The following is a 19,781-nucleotide window of genomic DNA, read 5'->3' as shown; positions in this document are numbered from 1 at the left end:
AGTTCATTTTTTGCTCAACCTCACTGAACAATTCGTCCTTCTCACATCCCTGCAGAGTGAAGAACAAGTAAAAGTGTCACATATACCATACTGTCAAACATTTCCAGGGGCTCTAGCATTTACTTCTGATCAGTTTAAAAGTCGAGAATGAATGAAATGAAGTTGATCCGGATTGGCTGCTTTCATTAGAAATTCCAAACTCATTCAGTCATTTCTCTCTCTTCAAAACTTACTTGTACCTTAAACATTACAGTTGGTTCCACATGTTCCCAATCTTTTATTCTTATGATAATTCCAGAGTTATTACATAATGACCTAACCAACAGACCAGAATGTGATACAAAGACCTAAATGTGCCTCCAGAGAAATACAGAATGCAGTAGACCATGCCTGGACTATGGAAAGTACCTTATGGAGATTAAATTATGGCATAAAAATGTAAAAAACAAGCTTACTGAAACTAACATGTATAGTCTGACCTAAAAACTGATTAACAGTGAGTGCTTAAATATTAAAAAAAAAAAAAAGCAACTAACAAAACAGTAATCTCTTTGCAGTCAGTATTAACCTAGAGCACAAAGAAGCTGCCATGCTATGTACAGAAGAAAGAACTAGTGAGGACAGAAAGCTAACACATCCCCAAGGGTAGATGAGCCATCACCAAATGTTAATCATTCAGACAAGATTACATTCTGCCCCTGGACATGCTGCTTTACTGCTGGTAAAAATATCAACAGACACAGTTTCTGAACTCCTACTTCATGGGCCAAACACTGTGGTGCACAAAACCTTTTACACCAGTAATACATATTCATTGCAAATAAATTACAGGGAAAAGATCAGCTAAATAAAGAAATAAACAGTATCAAATATTACTAAATAGATATAACCACTGATTACATGTTTCTGATACAGCCTACATTTGTACCTGTAGGTTTTTTTTGTAAAACTAGATCATGTTGTATGTTATTTTATAGCCTGCTTTCCAGAATAAAATATATCAAAAATTTATTACATGCAACACACATAGGAAGTTATTTATTTATTTATCACCGCACTGCTCGGCTTGCAAGATCTTAGTTCCCCGTACAGGGATCTAAACCTGTGCCCCTTCAGTGGAAGCACAGAGTCCTAACAACTGGACTGCCAGGGAATTCCCAGGAAGTTGTATATTTCAGCTACATTGCTATCAATCGTAGTAACTAACAGGATAATTATAAACTATCATCCAGGACATGAAAAAGTGAAAGGCCAGTGAGGAGAACTAAGTCTATGGTAGACAAAGGAGGAAGGGTTGTTATTGTTCAATAGGTACAGAGTTTCAGTTTGGGAAGATGAAAAAGTTCTGCAGATGGCTAGTGGTTGATGGTTGCAAAGAATATGAATGTACTTAATGCCACTGAACTGTACACTTAAAAATAGTTAAGATGGCAAAATTTATGTTATGTATAATTTACCACACACACAAAAAAGTACAAGTGCTTCTAGTCACCCCCTCTGCTACCATTCTATTCCAAGCTACAATCATCTCTTGCTTGGATTACTGTAACAGCCTCTTAACTGACCTTCCTGCTTCCTTTCAATTAGGATTAGTTTTATCTACACATAACAACAACAACAACAACAACAAATGCAGTGGTTTAAATAAGAGCAACGTTTACTTCTTTCTAAGGTAAAAATAAATCTAGGGTTAGGCAGTCCAGAGCTGGGATGGAGGCTCCTGGGTATCACAAGGAGCCCAGTTCCCATCTTTCTGCTCTTCATCCTCACATAAGGCTTATATACTGGAACTACCTCATAGTTCTAAATGGTTAAATGACCTTCAGCCATTCTGCCTGCATTCTAGATAGTAAAAAACTGGGGGCGGGGGCGGGAGAAGGTAGCACCCGTTTTCCCTCTAAGGAAACTTCCCAGCAGTCTCATCCAAAACCTCTAGTTACATCTTCATGAACCAGAACTTAATTCAAGTGACCACTCCTAGCTGTAAGGGAAGCTGGGACGTATAGTCCCTTTTCCATGCATAATATTCCTGAAAAAACAAAAACAAACAAAAAACCCTCCATAGTTTTTGTTGTTGTTGTTTTCTGGCTATGCCATGGCAGCTTGTGCGATCTTAGTTCCCCGACCAGGGAGTGAACCCAGGGCCCCGGCAGTGAAAGCACCGAGTCCTAACCACTGGACCGCCAGGGAATTCCCCAGAGTTTTGTTATTAAGGAAGAAGGTGACACTAGATGTTGGGACGCAACTAGCAGAGTCTCCTCTCTCCCCTAGAGGCTACTTTCCACACAGGAAGTCTTATAAAACAAAAGTCAGATTATTTCACTCCCCTGCTCAAAGTCTTCCAATGGCTTTCCATTACAATCAGAAGAAAATCCTCATCTGTCCTACTATACCTTACATGATCTGGCCCCTGACTAGTCTCTGAACTTATTATTTCCTATCCTACCTCTCTCTACTCTTGCCACACCGACCTTCTTGCTATTCCTCAAAAACTGTGAGCACAGCTCCAGTCTCAAGTTTTTGCACCAGCCAGTTCCCACTACCTCAGGGTTTCTCAACATCATGACTACTGACACTGGGGGCCAGAGAACTCTCTGTTGTGGAGGGCTGTCCTATGCAGCGTGGGATGTTGCTAGCAGCATCCCTGCTCTCTACTCGCTAGATTCCAGCAGCACTGGTTGGGAGATGCAGCCACCACAACCCCTCAGATTATACTCTTTTGAATAAAATGTCAAATCCTTACTGGTAAACAAACAAACAAAAAACAAAAATTAAAATTAAAAAACAGTAGAGAAATCTCTTCCTCCTAGGGTGACTTTTGGGCTGCAAAAGAGCTGCAACAGAGCTCAAATGTGGCAGTCAACAGGAGCTTTTGAGTATCCAGGCATCTGTTTTGCTGCAGGACTAAAACATAACCTGAAGGGCTACAGGGAAGAGATATATCAAGACTCTACCTTCTCCAAATCAATTTGAATTAAAAATCAAAAATCTAGGAGCTTTATGCTGCAAACTTCTGCCTTTCATGATCTGGGGTCTGAGTCTGGTCACCTAATGTTCTATACTTCATGCAGAAACACCATCTGGCCATGGGTGTTTATGTGCGGGGTAGGGGGGATGGGATATTGGTCAGAGGCAGAAAGAGAAACTGAGATCCTAAAAGATGACAAAAATTGTCCCCTAAATACATAGTGAGTCACTGAATTTCTGATTCCCTAACATGCAAGTCCAGTATCTTTTACTCTATCGTACCTCCTCCTTCAAAGCACCGCGGGTCCTCTGGTGTAACACTCGAGTTCTTCTAAATGAGTAAGATTCCTCTCACTCTAGCCCTAGCATGAGAAAAAAAATGCCATTTTTCTGACAATCAAAGATACTTCCAGACATTGCCAAGTGCCCTCTGAGGGAGAGCCCACCCTGACCCCATTTGCAAATGAACCACTACCCTACCTGGAGCATCCTTCCCCCTGGAATCGTACAACTATCGCTCTGACAGGCATTGCTCAAATGTCCCATCCTCAGAGAGGCCTTTCTTCTACCTCTCTTTCTTCATCATTCTTTATTTCTCTTCATAGCACCTCTCACTACCTGACATTATGTTTGTATGTGCCATTTATTTTTTTCTCTGTTTCCCTACCTAGGAGTTGAGATGGATGTGGACAGGGTCTTTGTTTTGCTCTCTGTTGCATTCTCATTGCCTGGCACACAGTAGACAATCCTTCTACACATGTTTGTTGAAAGAAGCAAGCAGTTGCTACTCTCCACACAAAAGCACCAAACCAGGCCAAGAGCAGCATGGTGACTGCAGAGCTGAGGGCAGGACATCATGATGTCAGCATCTATGCGCAAATGACAACTCATTCTCCCCCCCGAACACTTCCTGCTTTCTTTCCCTGGACAGCTCTTCTGCAGCCTGCCCACAGACACCAGCTGCAACCTTGAGCTTACTTTGAGGGTGATATCACCAACAGGCATGGGGGAGATCACGACTCTTCTGGAGAGAGAAAGTCCATAAACCACGCAAGGCTTTCCTGCAAACACTCATCCACTGAATGAAGAATCAGGTATAACATTTGTTACGCCTTGGAACTGTATGCTTATTCTTTCAAACCGAGAACAAATATAATAATTAATGGGTATGCTGTTGAGGGAATAAAGGGTATATATAATGGAGTAAAAAGATGTATTTTCTGGATATGTTTGCATATGCATGTCTGCTGCTATCTGCACAGATACATAAAACAATTAATAGTGGTTCTGTCTGGAACTGGGATGGAGCTGGAAGAGAGAAGCATTACCTTTGGAGAAGGGACTTAGGCCATTCAGAAGTGTTTGAATTTTTTACCTAAGCATGCATCATATATAAGAAAAACTAATTTGTTAAAATTAATAATCAATAGTAATACATCCAAAGTATTCCCACTAAAATGAGGACCAAAACCAAGATGCTCATTCTTAACACTGACTGTTTTATACATTAAAACCTATGATCAGGGAGTTCCCTGGTGGCCTAGTGGTTAGGATTCCGGGCTTTCACTGCCATGGACCAGGTTCAATCCCTGGTTGGGGAAGGTCCTGCAAGGTGCAGCCAAAAGAATTAAAAAATAAATAAATAAAAATTAAAAATAAAACCTATTGTCAACACAACAAGATATATAACTACTGGAAGGGAGGAGAACATGTAGATGACATGACCACATATACAAAAATAAACCAATTGAAACATTACAATTACTGAATCCAGTCGCATGGCAGGAGACAAGACAAAAATATAAAAATCAGTGGTGCTTCTATGTTATAGAAAAAACTTTAAAATATAATTTCATTCATGATAGCAACTAAAATAAAGATTACATAAGAATGTTAAGACTAGGGCTTCCCTGGTGGCGCAGTGGTTGAGAGTCCGCCTGCCAATGCAGGGGACACGGGTTCGTGCCCCAGTCCGGGAAGATCCCACATGCCGCGGAGCGGCTGGGCCCGTGAGCCATGGCCGCTGAGCCTGCGCGTCTGGAGCCTGTGCTCCGCAGCGGGAGAGGCCACAACAGTGAGAGACCCGCGTAACGCAAAAAAAAAAAAAAAAAAAAGAATGTTAAGAATATACATAGCCACTAGAAAGGAAATTATGGAACTTTACTAAGAGACATAACAAAAGGCCTCATAGAAGACATAATAAACTGCTAAGATCCTGAAAACAAAACAATTTAGCAGGTGTATCCAGGATCATAAATATGTTCCCCATCACATCCTTTGACACGCACCAGCTGGCATTTGCAGTGTGGCCTCCCCAACATCCAGTCCCGTGGCTTTGGAAGCAGCCCTCAGGGAACCACTCCCCTTGCACTCTCAGTCTGGTGGTACCCCAGCCCCAGGAGTGGGCACACAAGTCAGGCCTGACCAGTCAGTGCGTTAGTTTAACCTTTCTGTCCACAAGGTCCAAGGACAGACAAGTGACCCAAGCCAAGTCAACCAGACTCAGTTCTAGAACTTTAGTCAGAACCTGGGGGAAAGCAGAGGTGCTCTTTCTGCTGAGTTGTTGGTGACTCTGGCATGGAGACAGCCTGAGTCTGTTCAGCACTGTGTGAGCCCCTGTGGATCCAGCCATGCCCAAAGAGCTAACTTTCTTCGGTTTCATGGAGTCAGTACATTGTTTTGTTGAGAGGCAGTACAGTGCTACGATCAAGAATTGGTACTCTATTATAGAGTCAGACTGCCTCGGTCTAAAGTCTGGATCTGCCATGAGGCTTTTTTTTTTTTTGGCGGTACGCGGGCCTCTCACTGTTGTGGCCTCTCCCGTTGCGGAGCACAGGCTCTGGACGTGCAGGCTCAGCGGCCATGGCTCATGGGCCTAGCCACTCCGCAGCAAGTGGGATCTTCCCGGACCGGGGCACGAACCCGTGTCACCTGCATTGGCAGGCGGACTCTCAACCACTGTGCCACTAGGGAAGCCCTGCCATGAGGCTTTTGATAAGCTGTTTAACCTCTCCACACCTGTTTCTTCATCAATAAAATGAGAATATGAATAGTACCTAACTTACAAGGTTATTAACAGAATTCAGTGAGTTAATGTGTACAGTCTCAGAACAGCACATAGCATAAGTACTATGTAACTACCAGCTTCTTTTTGCTTTTATTGTTGTCTAAGCTGTTTTGAGTTTGGTTTCTGTCACTCATAGCCATAGTATTTTTTTTTAAAACATATCAAATCGTATCAGTCAAAATCTCCCTTTAGGACCTCCCTGGTAGTGCAGTGGTTAAGAATCCACCTGCCAATGCAGGGGACACGGGTTCGAGCCCTGGTCTGGGAAGATCCCACACGCCGTGGAGCAACTAAGCCTATCTGCCACAACTACTGAGCCTGTGCTCTAGAGCCTGTGCGCCACAGCTACTGAGTTCACACACTGCAACTACTGAAGCCTGCGTGTCTAGAGCCCATGCTCCACAACAACAGAAGCCACTGCAATGAGAAGCCTGCGCACCACAACCAAGAGTAGCCCCCACTCGCCGTAAGTAGAGGAAGCCCACATGCAGCAACAAAGACCCAATGCAGACAAAAATAAATTAAAAAAAAAATCCCCCTGAAAAAAATCCCATCTCATTCCGTATAAAATTTAAACTCTTACCAGGGCCTACCAGGTTCTCTCACAGGTTAGGCAGGCGGTTCTGGTGTGGGGGCTAGGTCCCCTCACAGTGAACTGGGTGGGGGGACACTGAGCCCACAGGCAGGCTTGAGGCTATTTTCCATCGGCGTCACAGCACTGCTCACACCTATGGTCACAGTCTACTTATTTATCAGTCTTGCCCACCAGGCCTAGAGCACTTTTTCTTTGTTTTTAATTAATTTTTATTGGAGTATAGTTGATTTACAATGTTGTGTTAGTTTCTGCTGTACAGCAAAGTGAATCAGCTATACATATATGTATATCCGCTCTTTTTAGATTCTATTCCCATATAGGTCATTACAGAGTATTGAGTAGATTTCCCTGCACTATACAGAAGGTTTTTTTTTTTTTTTAATCTATTTTATTATTTTTGGCTGTGTTGGGTCTTTGTTGCTGCACGCAGGCTTTCTCTAGTTGCAGCGAGCGGGTGCTCCTCTTTGTTGTGGTGCGCGGGCTTCTCATTGCAGTGGCTTCTCTTGTTGCGGAACACAGGATCTAGGCATGCGGGCTTCAGGAGTTGTGGCATGTGGGCTCAGTAGTAGTGGCTCGTGGGCTCTAGAGCACAGGCTCAGTAATTGGGGCGCACGGGCTTAGTTGCTCCACGGCATGTGGGATCTTCCCGGACCAGGGCTCGAACCAGTGTCCCCTGCATTGGCAGGTGGATTCTTAAACACTGTGCCACCAGGGAAGCCCTCTTTTTCTTTCTAATTAATTAATTTATTTTTTATACAGCAGGTTCTTATTAGTTATCTATTTTATACATATTAGTGTATATATGTGAATCCCAATCTCTCAGTTCATCCCCCCACCACCCACACCCCCCGCTTTCACCCCTTAGTGTCCATATGTTTGTTCTCTACATCTGTGTCTCTATTTCTGCCTTGCAAACCGGCTCATCTGTACCATTTTTCTAGATTCCACATATATGCGTTAATATACGATATTTGTTTTTCTCTTTCTGACTTACTTCACTCTGTATGACAGACTCTAGGTCCATCCACGTCTCTGCAAATGCTTTTGATAGTCCTCACTCATCTCTGCCAGCTTGCAGCCAGCTCATCTCTATTTTACCTTGGAGGGTGGGTGGTAGCAGCTAGGTGAAGAAGAAAGCAGGTCAGGTGACTGGGGCCTCCTCCAGGAGCTAGTGGGGCCTCAGAAAGGATTGGGAGTGAGCAAGGACTCACAGCGGTTCCTTTACTTTCCCATGTCTGGACACTTCGGCATTAGCTAGGTCAGAAAGGCAAGTCTCTTGGAGGGATGGACACTGCAAACAAATCCCTTGGCACAAAGACTGCACTGGCCTGGAACAGTGGAGAGGTAAAGGACACAACCCCTGTGTGTTGGGCCCAGAAAGATTTCAGGCAAATGTCATCTTTACAGACACTCAGATTCCTGATCTGTAAAGATGAGGAGGCTGCCAAAACAGGCTATTATCCAATTCTGTGAAATCTCAGAAGCTGACTAATAACCATAAAAATTTAGAATAGGAAGTAATTCAGGAAAGGTAGTCCTATGTTAAATTACATTCCATGAACTGTTTTATTTCTGTTTCATTCTAATTTGCCCATCAAACCTCATTTTTCCGTACATTCACTCAAGACTTTTTAGTAACTATGAAATGTTAAATCACATTCTCCTAAAAGAAAGCAACATTGCCATTTTAGTCACCAAAATTATGAGCACAACATTCTTTCCCTGACTCCTACCTGCTGCTGGGGTCCTGCCTTCAGAGGTTTCTTTTCTCTATTCTCATTTTCTTCCTTGATTCACTTTTATTTTCTTCATTTTTCTGAAAAGCACCTGCCTTTATTCTCATCACTATACCTTACTCAATGACACTCTCTGTGATACTGTGATTTATAATAAATATATATTTTGGTCTTCTTCCAAGGTTCCTGGCACACTGCTCCTAAAAACCCTTGGAATTTTCTAAGTGGTAAGAGAGAGAAAGTATCTTTTGTTATTCATAACAAGCCTCTTTCAACCATACCTGAGTTTATGTCAATGAGGTGACTTTTGGAAAGCCCCTAAGGATGCGGGCTGGTTGCCAGGGGAACCAAGTTTGAAACTTTCAGACCAACCCCTCTGGAGAGGGGAAGAGGCTGGAGACAGAATCAATCACCAATGGCCAAAGACTTAATCAACCACACCTGTTTAATGCAGGCTAGAAAAAACCCAAAGGACGGGGTTCAGAGAGCTTCTGGGTTAAAGAACAGGTGGAGGTGCTGGGAGGGTGGCAAGCCTGGAGAGGGCATGGAAGCCCATACCACTTCCCACATACCTTGCTTTATGCATATCTTTCATCTGGCTGTTGCTGAGTTACATCCTTTTATAATCTAGTAAGTAGAATGTTTTTCTGAGTTCTGTGAGCTGCTCTAATAAAGTAATCAAACCTGTGGGGTGGTCATGGGGACCTCTGGTTGGCAGCCAGTTGGTAAGAAACATAGGTAACACCCGGGACTTGTAACTGCTGTCTAAGGGGGCAGGGTGGGGGGGGGCAGTCTAGTGGGACTGAGCCCTTAACTGTGGGATCTGATGCTAACTCCAGGTAAAAAACGTCAGAACTGATCCAGAATTGCTTGGTATGGGAAAAAAACCCACCAACAAACTTACGACCACAGCTCCAGAGGTGCAGTATTTTGTGAGTAGACAGAAAACAGAGGAGTTTTCCTAAATACTCCCCTTTCTGTTAGAAGACCACGTCACATGCACAAATCACTTATGAAATGGAATCAGTTATTGGGTGTTCCTGACACATTACTTCTATCACGTGGTCGAAAGTTTCTCTCTCCTTTTTAAACTTGGAAAATGTCCAAATATACACAAAAACAGAATATAACAACCCCCCGTGAACCCATCAAAAAACTTCAGTAACTATCAACGTTTTGCCATGTGTTTTTCATCCTTCTCCCCAACTCCACCTTTTTCTGCTGGAATGTTTTGAAGCAAATCCCCATCGACCAGGACCCAGTACATGTTCAAAGTTCCCAACTTATCATTTTTTTAAAATCAATTTTTATTGGAGTATAGTTGCTTTACAATGTTATGTTAGTTTCTACTGCACAGCAAAGTGAGTCAGCTATACAACTCTTGGGAACCCTGTACCAACACCGAGGCCCCGAGGTGAAACTGGAGCCCCAGAGCTGCCACGGGGTGAAGAAAGCGAGGGGAGAAGTGTCATCACTTCATCTTGCTGCCCCCCCTTCGCCTTCCCTTCAGAGGATGACCTCTTTACCTGTCTGACCTCACCCCTAGTGTCTCTGTTTCGCTCACTGTTTCAGCCACAATAGGCCCTCACTGCTCTTCAAACACTCAAGTTTGCTCCTGCCTCAGGAACTTTGCACTAGCTGTCCCCTCTGCCTGGAATCCTCTTTTCCCGGTTATTACTGGGGGCTACTCCTTCATCTCCTTCAGTTCTTTACTCACATATCATGTTCTCAGTGATGCCTTTTCTAACTATCTTATCTAAGATCACAGCCCTCATCTATCTACGTGAAGGGAGGAATTTCTGTCTTGCTCACCGCTGTATCCTCTGTGCCTGGAACAGTCCCTGGCACAAAGTGTGCAATAAATATCTGTGGAATGAACGCATGAACCACAAGTCAATTTGATTCTTTTATTTACATTTGCACTGAAAAGTAATTTTATTTAAGACACATGATAGATGTTTATAAAAAGAAGTTGACATCTTTGACTTTCTAATGAATAGAAAACCTAATTATGGGGTTGTCTATACTTCTTTAATATGAACTACATGTTTTACTTGCAAATGATCCTTAGTTAGGATACCAGATTTCTAGGACAAATAAAACTGAAGTAGATAAAATCAAAGAGAACTCACAGCCACTCAATTCATGTAGCCTGGCATTTTACAGGAACATTAGAAGTAACACACCAATGGAGATGACCCTAGACTTGAAAAGAAAAGATAGAAACAGCAGGTTCCGTATGGTCTGCCTCTAAAAAATGTTGTGGTGTGTCAAAGCTTTGTATAATGAACAAATTCAATATGGGAAACCATATTTTCCTGAGTTCACATTTTGGCTGGACTGGCAGTTCGAGACTTACATAAAGGAATCCCCATGAAGCACTTGACTCAGATCATATTTCTCGTTTTAGACAACATTCCAGTTCATATATACAATGTAAACTATACATTTTCTATAAATCCAAAGGGGGGAAAATCCTACCTAAACTATCAATTGGCTTGCTCAAAGATTCCTAGCTACAGCAAGTGGACTCCAAGACATCCCCCACTCCACTTCCTTCCCTATGTACCCCCATTCTAGGTGCAAGGGAAATAGAGCAGTGGCTGTTAGAAGAGGTCCCCTAGGGCTTTTATGCTGGAAACGTTCTGGCAGTTTCTACATCAGGCAAGGTAATACTGCTGCCACCTTACAACACCAAAAGAGAAAATAACACAGAAGGGAAAGGGAGGTGCTCCCCTCAAGAACCAGGAAAGAAATGAGCAGAGCAAATGTTCTAGGAGTGGCAACTTTTTCCACCTAAAAGGGTTCCAGTGAGACTAATCTGCTGTATATTTCTCTCTTTTGTTGGCTCTGTGCATAATTGTGCTCTGTACTGCAGAGAAGGGCTAATAACATTTTTCAAGCCATGTTGGAAACAATAATAATAAGTGATGATGATGATAACTAACTGGGTACAGTGTTTCACACACACTAATCGCTTCTGATCTTCACAAGAACTCTGGAAGGTGGGTGGTAATTCCATTTTATAGATGGACAGACTGAGGCTTAGAGATGTTAGAAGATTTGCTCAAGGCCATACCGACAATAAGAAGCAGAGTCGGGGCTTTGCTGGTGGTCCAGTGGTAAAGAATCTGCTTTCCAATGCAGGGGACATGGCTTCGATCCCTGGTTGGGGAACTAAGATCCCACATGCTGTGGGGCAACTAAGCCTGCGCGTCACAACTACTGAGCTCGCGCGCCTCAACAAGAGAGCCCACATGCTGCAAACTAGAGCCCACGTGCCCTGGAGCCCACACGCCACAACTAGAGAGAAAACCTGCACACCACAACTAGAGAGAAGCCCACACGCCACAAAGAAAGATCCCGCATGCTGCAGCTAAGACCTGTCGCAGCCAAAAAAAATAAAATAAATAAATATTTAAAAATGTAGATAATTAAAAAATAAATACAACACCTTTATAAAAAAAAAAAAAGCAGAGTCACTTTCTACTCACAACTTATTTCTCTAACAGAGAGATTATGAGGTTGAACCACCCGGGGGAAGGGGCAAAGTCACTGATGAGTACAGACAGGACAGGACTCATGTACACCCTGCCTGCCCCAGAGCACACAGTTGGCAACTGCAGTTCCTAGACACAGGCACCAGGATCTGTCAATCAACGAGCATATCCAAAACCTGGCTGCAAGTAAGGGAGCATTAGAAGTATGTTTTGGCTACCTTCAGGGGTGGGACAGTGGAACTGGTACTTGGTCTTAGGTTTCAAATGGTCGGTCAAGCATTTGAATACTGAATTCAGGGCTTTTCTCAACCGCAGTCCTGGGCTAATAAGCTCTTGAGCAGAGGTCCTTGTCTAGCCAGTCAAGTTCATCAATGTTATGTCACAGACTTCTTTCCCCAAGGATGAATGCTAAAGAGCTTCTCTGGCCCTTGCTGATAAAATCTTTAAAAAAACAACAGGAAAAAAACCCCCCAAATGCCCAGCTATTCCATCTGAGTTGGTGAATATCCTGAGAGAGAGACCACGTCAGTACGTAAATTCCAGAAACAACAAATACTGTTCTGTGGAAAGAGCAAAATGTTAAGTCTGCAGGCCTACATTTCACAATCACATTTTAGGATTTACTCATAAGTCAGCAGTTTGAAGCCTAGAATACACGCATATATTCTAAAACCCATCAACAGCACTTAGTTTCCAGTTTAGCCTCTGAAAGCCTGTTTAGCCCATTATATACAAAAACATGGTGGTATTCCAGCTATCCTAATTGCATTTCAATGGGGAGAGTCAAGCCAAAATTCCAAAACACAGCAATAAGAAATATTTCCCCTTCTCAGCTCAAATGGTCCATGCTGGTCCCAGGAAAGCAGAAGGGACAAGGTAGGTGCTATTGCACCCAGTGGCTTTACTAAACCCAACTCCTCAGGGTTGGTTCATCCTTCTCTAGCTGTCCTGACCTGGGGAACAAGGGCACTTGCCCTACAGGGTTGGAGGGCAAACGGCCCTGGAGGCATGGACTGAAGAAGAGCCCAATAATGTTCTGGTTAAAGTAATAGGCTTTGGCCTCATTTTCAAACCATTCTTGCCTGAAATTCTAAATAAAGCTAAAGGTGCTTGTGTCATTGCAGGATGGGAGCTGAAACAGTCTGGGTCTAATATTGTTCAGCACATTCTGAGAGGGCAGAGGCCCTAACTGCTCTCCTGCCACATCTCTGCACAGCAGTGACCAGGCATCCTGAGGGCTAAACATGGTTCTTCACATAAAACAAACAAAAGTCAAAGCTGTACATCTGTGCCTATGAACACAGTAGTCTGGAATGGCACGAACCAACCAGTTAACAGTGGTCTCCTCTGGGAAAAGGAATGGGATGGGAGAACAGAGCAGTAGTTTTAAGTTTCACTGCTTGAATTTCTTTTGAGAAGTACGTTTCTTAAAAATACGCTTTATATATGATTTACATGTGTCATTTAAAAACTAAACTATGACAAGCCATTTTAAAAGTACTTCAAAATCACCATTTCTCTGAATATATGATGTGATCATAGAAAAAAATCAGAAAATAAAAATAAACTTGGATAGGTTCAAAATAGAATGAGTCAAGGAGGATATTATACATTTATACCAGCAGATTCAGCAAACTATAACTCATGGGCCAAATCCAGTCCAACAGACAGGTCTACAAGGTAAAACTAGTTTTCGCATTCTTAAAGGATTATTTAAAAAAAACAAAGAAGAATGTGAAAGAGACACATGTGGTCCACGAAGCTTAAAATTTACTATTTTCCCTCTACAGAAAAAGTCTAAGGATGCCTAATGCCTGATTTACACCAAGACTATTGTGTCTTTTCAAAAATAGTTTCTGGGCTTCCCTGGTAGCACAGTGGTTAAGAATCCGCCTGCCAATTCAGGCGACACGGGTTCGAGCACTGGTCGAGGAAGATGCCACATGCCGCGGAGCAACTAAGCCCATGCGCCACAACTACCGAGCCTGCACTCTAGAGCCCCTGAGCCACAACTACTGAGCCCGCGTGCTACAACTACTGAAGCCCGCGCGCCTAGAGCCTGTGCTCCACAACAAGAGAAGCCACCACAATGAGAAGCCTGCGCACTGCAACGAAGAGTAGTTCCCGCTCACCGCAACTAGAGAAAGCCCACGCGCAGCAATGAAGACCCAATGCAGCCAAAAATAAATAAATAAAAACAAACATAGTTTTAAATTCCTCTTGGAAATGCCTTCAAAATCACAATATGCCTTTTAAACACAATAAAAAATGAGTCATAATACTTAATAGCCTAACTTTTTCCCCCCTAAACCCACAACAGTATAAGTTAGCGTATTCAGCTACCACAATCACCAGATTTAGTTCAGAAGACTAGTGATTTCCTAAAATCAAACACAACCTCAGGATGGGGAAGGAACATTCTCCCTCCTAGCATCCAGAAACCTAACCTCTAATGTGCTGCTAAGACGTACAAGGACACATGGAAAAATCAAACTCAGAAGAACTCTCTGAGTAGGTAAAAATAATTTTAAAAATCTAGCAGTGAAGCTAATTTAACAGATGACAGTTTAATAAATTATTTCCTAAATGAAGGAAGGAAAAACGTCACGTTTATTCTGAATGAAATTTGTATTCCTATCTTACACTCTAATGTAGAGCCCTGAAAAAGGGAGAATGTTTCATTTTGACTACCAAAGACCCTAAGAAATGTACTAAGAATCAAATGCATCCAAATGTAAATAGATGTAAAGTTAGAACTGAAAAAATAACTTATCCTGTAAACATGGGTAGAACTTTCTACATTAAACCAATGGTTCTATATAATGACAATTCACAAAGAAATCTTCATAATCATACTTAGAATTCTCAGTCCCTACTAGGTACTTTAACAGTATGTTATTTGCAGGTTAAGTTCCGCCTTGAAAATTTAAAGAACGTAAAACATAGGCTGATTTGTTTAATAATCTTCTATCCTACTTAATTTGAAATGAAAACAATTCAGAACGTGGCATGCAAAAATTTTTTACAAGGACAGGGTATCAATGGAAAGAGGACGAAGACCATCATTTCAGTGATTTGAGAAAAAACTAAGACAAACATTCTCACTTACCTCTGGAATACATTTTCCTACCCAAGTATGACACAGAAGATACTCTACCTCAATGTCCTGGAGACTGAATTCCTTCTGATCTGTAAAGTTTGCAGCCCCGGCACTAAGTTCCATCAGCATCTTGGCGATCTCAGGCTTTATGGCTGAAGTCAGCCGACTGGCTGCTTCCATGACGTGCTCCTGCACATCTTTGAGTTGCATGGCTGCCTTGGAATAGTGAGAGTTCCTGAACACAGTGCTGAAGAGATCTGTGAGGAAAGTACTGGCACGGCAGAAGACGTTGAGGGCGTCCAGGTATTTGGAGATGCCCTGCTGGATGTCAGCAATGGGAGTGGAGTGGGGCACGGCATGGTGGCAGCTGCCTGCAGCAGTCAGACTGCCCAGGGGGGCGGTGGTGGCCGTAGATGCCAAGGGAGCACTCAGTGCTCGGCCGAGCTCAGGCATTGGGTACTGCTGGTGCTGCTGCACCTTCTGCTTGGACCCGCCAAGCAGGAAGCGCCGCTTGTAGTCCATTTTACTGTCCTGGGCACTGCAGCAATACATGCGGGAAGGGGAACTGTCCCAGTGACCGTGAGAGGGTCGGGGTCCTGATTCCTTTTTTTCCCCCCTAAAACTGTAGCTAGGTATAAAAATGGTGGAGTTCTGCAAATCTAAGTTTTAAAAAAGGCATTTCCATGAGGCAGGTGACCATGTGATCCAATGTAGTTGTGAAAAGGACAATAGGTTTATATAATTAATATTTTCAGTGTAGGCAGGACCTCTGACAAAAAATAAAAGTGTGTCCAAAATGCTATATAAGAAATGTTAGCATTCTACTCTCTTAATAAAAAGATATGTTTGCTGAGAAAAATGTTTACCTAGAATTGCTTCGCAAGAATATTTTGATACTTGTATTTACAATGGCAGAAAAATAACTTAACTTTAAAAAATGTAATATAATGTAATATAATGTATCTTCAATATACCAGAAAAGGTAGAACCCAAAAACCCACAAGCTGATCAACAGCAATTTAAAAAGCAGTACAGAATTACTTCACACTAAGTCTTCAGTAAGGAAGATCAAATCTCTGCAGAATTTTGACAGAGCCTGCCTGCCAAATCCATTTACCTGTAAAATGTCTTCTCAATGCGAAAAATTTCCTGTAATCTTTTCTGAAAACAAGTTTTTTTTTTTTAAATGGCATTTATTATAAGTCCTCTCCTTCTTTCCTTTTGTTTGCTGAGGTAGCAGTTTCCGTATAACATTAATAAGAGGTGCTTCCAGACTGGGTTGGCCCTCAATTGTAAAGTCTGAAGCAAGAATGCACAGATGTATTTGTAAGGCTTCTAAGTCATTTCCTGTAAGGGGGAAAAATAAGATAGAGTTAGGAAAGTTACAAGACAGTGAGTAATTCTGGAACATTAACTCCTGAAATGCTGTTATCCACAAAGGTGGGCTCCAAAGGAATAAGAAACTATACAAAAACCTTATAAAAGCCGGTACAACAGTGAGAGTGGAACCATGATATGATGACTGTTAGAAAATTCCTCAAGTTGTAGTACAAAAATAATGTAACAAAAAGTTTGATTCCCCACTAACCACTCCAAAACTTAGGCTGACAAGTGACACATCAAGCAGGGCCTGGACTCACGTTTGTGTTTCCTCCTCAAAGAGCTCACATATCCACAAGAGGATTAGAAGAGTACACAGATTAGGTGAGGGCTGTTGACAAGGAGAGCACTTACAAAACCTTAAGGGGGATTTGGAAAGGGAGCAATGAGCAAAGACTGAGAGAAATCAGGAAGGTTGTTATGAAGAAAATGTTACTCGGAGGTAGGCCTTGATTGTAGGGTAGGTTTTTTGTTTTGTTTTGTTTTGTTTTTTTTTTTGCTTTACTTGGGCCTCTCACTGTTGTGGCCTCCCCCATTGTGGAGCACAGGCTCTGGACGCGCAGGCTCAGCGGCCATGGCTCATGGGCCCAGCCGCTCCGCGGCATGTGGGATCTTCCCGGACCGGGGCACAAACCCGTGTTCCCTGCATCGGCAGGCGGACTCTCAACCACTGCGCCACCAGGGAAGCCCTAGGGTAGGTTTTGATAAGCACAAAAGGGATGGCTGGGGCTCACCAGATGAAAGGACCACCACAGCAAAGGCCCTGAAGCAGGATGGCTTAAAGACTGTTCAGGATACCCAGCTGGGCTGAAGTGCAGCATACAGAAAGACAGAGCCTGGAGAGGTTAAGTGGCTGGCAGGTTTGTAGACAGGATGCCTCTCATCCTCACCCAGGTACCAACTTTCCCTCCAGATGTTCGAAAGGAAGCCTCGGAGGGTGTGCAGCTTCTTACACCCTGGGGAAGCTTCTATAGAACCCCTGGCTCTGGATAGGTCCAAAGAGCAAGGTCTGAACACCTCTGGTTGCAGTTTCTGAACGTACAATAGTAATGTGATTCTTCCTACACAGCTACAACTACGTTTACACTTGCCTGAACTATCTATTCTTCCAAACATAACAACAGTTCAAACATGTTTTACTAAACGATACATGTAGTCTATATTAAACTTCAATATACATGATGCCTGTATACAGTTTGGTCTACTTATTGATAACTAGGCTTTCTTTCCATTTTCCTTTTTTGATAGATAAAAATAAATATAAGTCATACCTTATCACTCATCATGGCCAAATACCATGCCTCCTTTACAGTTCTACAACTGCATTAGGAACACAGGAAGGCAGTCAGGTTATAAGAGCAAGAGATGAGGAAAGTGCTATGGATACAAACACATATTCTAAAAGTATAGCAATCCTAACCCAGCTAGCATATAAATCCAACTAAACCAGCCACCATTTGTAGCTGTGTTCAAGAGAATCTTTTTTTTTTTTTTTGCGGTAGGCGGGCCTCTCACTGTTGTGGCCTCTCCCCTTGCGGAGCACAGGCTCCGGACGCGCAGGCTCAGCGGCCATGGCTCACGGGCCTAGCCGCTCTGTGGCATGTGGGATCTTCCCAGACCGGGGCACGAACCCGTGTCCCCTGCATCGGCAGGCGGACTCTCAACCACTGCGCCACCAGGGAAGCCCTCAAGAGAATCTTGATTCTTAAAAACTCTCATAAGCTTTTCAAGAAACAAGATATCAAACAACTATATGTAAGAAATCTGTTCCCAAATGTTCATTTTTCAGATTCCTTACAATAAGGCAATCATATCTATTCCTAGCCAAGTGCTCCACTGTTATCAATGTGGCTGTACAAATTCCGATGTACAAAAGCAGCACTCAGCAGGAGTGCTGAAGGACGGAAGTCTGCTCATCACCTTGAATTGGCCACAGTGAGTGTCTTGAGCAACCCTGAGGAGAACCTTCCTTTGTTCTGTGTTGTACACTGGTGCCCCTGGCTCTGAGAGTTCACCCTCATTCCTCTGCCAGATGATCCTAGAAGGTCAAGTAAGACCCATATACTTACTAATTTTTTTTTTTTTTTTTGCGGTACGCGGGCCTCTCACTATTGTGGCCTCTCCCGCTGCGGATCACAGGCTCCGGACGCACAGGCTCAGCGGCCATGGCTTACGGGCCCAGCCGTTCCGCGGCATGTGGGATCTTCCTGGACCGGGGCACGAACCCGTGTCCCCTGCAACGGCAGGCGGACTCTCAACCACTGCGCCACCAGGGAAGCCCCCTATTTACTAATTTTTTAAAAGTCACCATAAACATTAAACTTTTTTCTGCTTTACATGCTTCCAAAGTTTATGTAAATGAAACTTGTAATACTACTTCATCAAATTCATCTACAAATTCAATGCAATCTCTAGCAAAACTTGAACTACCTTTTTTACGGAAATAGGCAAGCTGATCCTAAAATGCATATGGAAATGCAAGGGACCCAAGACGACCAAACGAATACTGAAAAAAATATGTTGGAGGACTCACACTTCCTAATTTGAAAACGTACTGTAAAGCTATAGTAATAAAGACAGCAGAGCACTGGCATAAGAAATGACACATATGTATCAGTAGAATGCAGTTGAGAGTTTAGAATAAACCCATACCTCTATTGTCAACGGATTTTAGACAAGGGTGCCAAAACCATTCAGTTGGGAGAGAATAGTCTTTTCAATAAATGGTGATGGGACAACTAGATATCCACATGCAAAAAAAAAGAATATGAACCTGTATCTTACATCATAAACAAAAATTAACTCAAAATGGATCAAAGACCTCAATGTAAGAGCTAAAACCATAAAGATTTTATAAGAAAATACAGGGACTTCCCTGGTGGCGCAGTGGTTAAGAATCCACCTGCCAATGCAGGGAACACAGGTTCGAGCCCTGGTCTCGGAAGATCCCACATGCCATGGAGCAACTAAGCCCATGTGCCACAACTACTGAGCGTGCGTTCTAGACTCGTGAGCCACAACTACTGAGACCTTGTGCCACAACTACTGAAGCCCGCGCAACTAGAGCCTGTGCTCCACAACAAGAGAAGCCACTGCAATGAGAAGCACGCACACAGCAACGAAGAGCAGCCCCTGCTCGCCGCAACTAGAGAAAGCCAGCGCACAGCAACAAAGACCCAACACAGCCAAAAATAAATAAATAAAATAAATAAACTTTAATAAAAAAGAAAGAAAATACAGGTGTAAATCTTTGTGATCTTAGATTAGGTAATGGTTTCTTGGACATGATATCTCTTTTTTTTGTTTGTTTTTGTTGGAACAGACACATATTTTTTAAGGTTTCAATAATTATCTCTTCTCGCCTAGTGTTTTCAAAATTGGTTGGCCAGTCAAATTTTGACCAAGCTGAAAGGTTGTCTCAGGGTCTCTATACAAT

General features: G+C 42.8%; 1 protein-coding gene across 2 annotated transcripts in view; it reads right to left on the bottom strand.

Moving 5' to 3' along the window:
* Window positions 1-19,781, bottom strand: part of GARRE1 (granule associated Rac and RHOG effector 1) — an 81,368-nt gene that overhangs the window by 32,198 nt on the left and 29,389 nt on the right. For both annotated transcript variants that reach the window (XM_081217039.1, XM_081217038.1), the window contains one exon: window positions 15,023-16,312. In XM_081217039.1, the coding sequence (XP_081073165.1) occupies window positions 15,023-15,517 (495 nt within the window). In that variant the 5' untranslated portion in view covers window positions 15,518-16,312. The remainder of the gene's footprint in view (window positions 1-15,022; window positions 16,313-19,781) is intronic.

Source organism: Mesoplodon bidens (genome assembly GCF_964165515.1).
Source record: "Mesoplodon bidens genome assembly, chromosome: 18".
NCBI classification, from domain to species: Eukaryota; Metazoa; Chordata; class Mammalia; order Artiodactyla; family Ziphiidae; genus Mesoplodon; species Mesoplodon bidens.
Note: the sequence above shows the minus strand (reverse complement) of the source record. Positions and strands in the feature narration are given on the sequence as shown.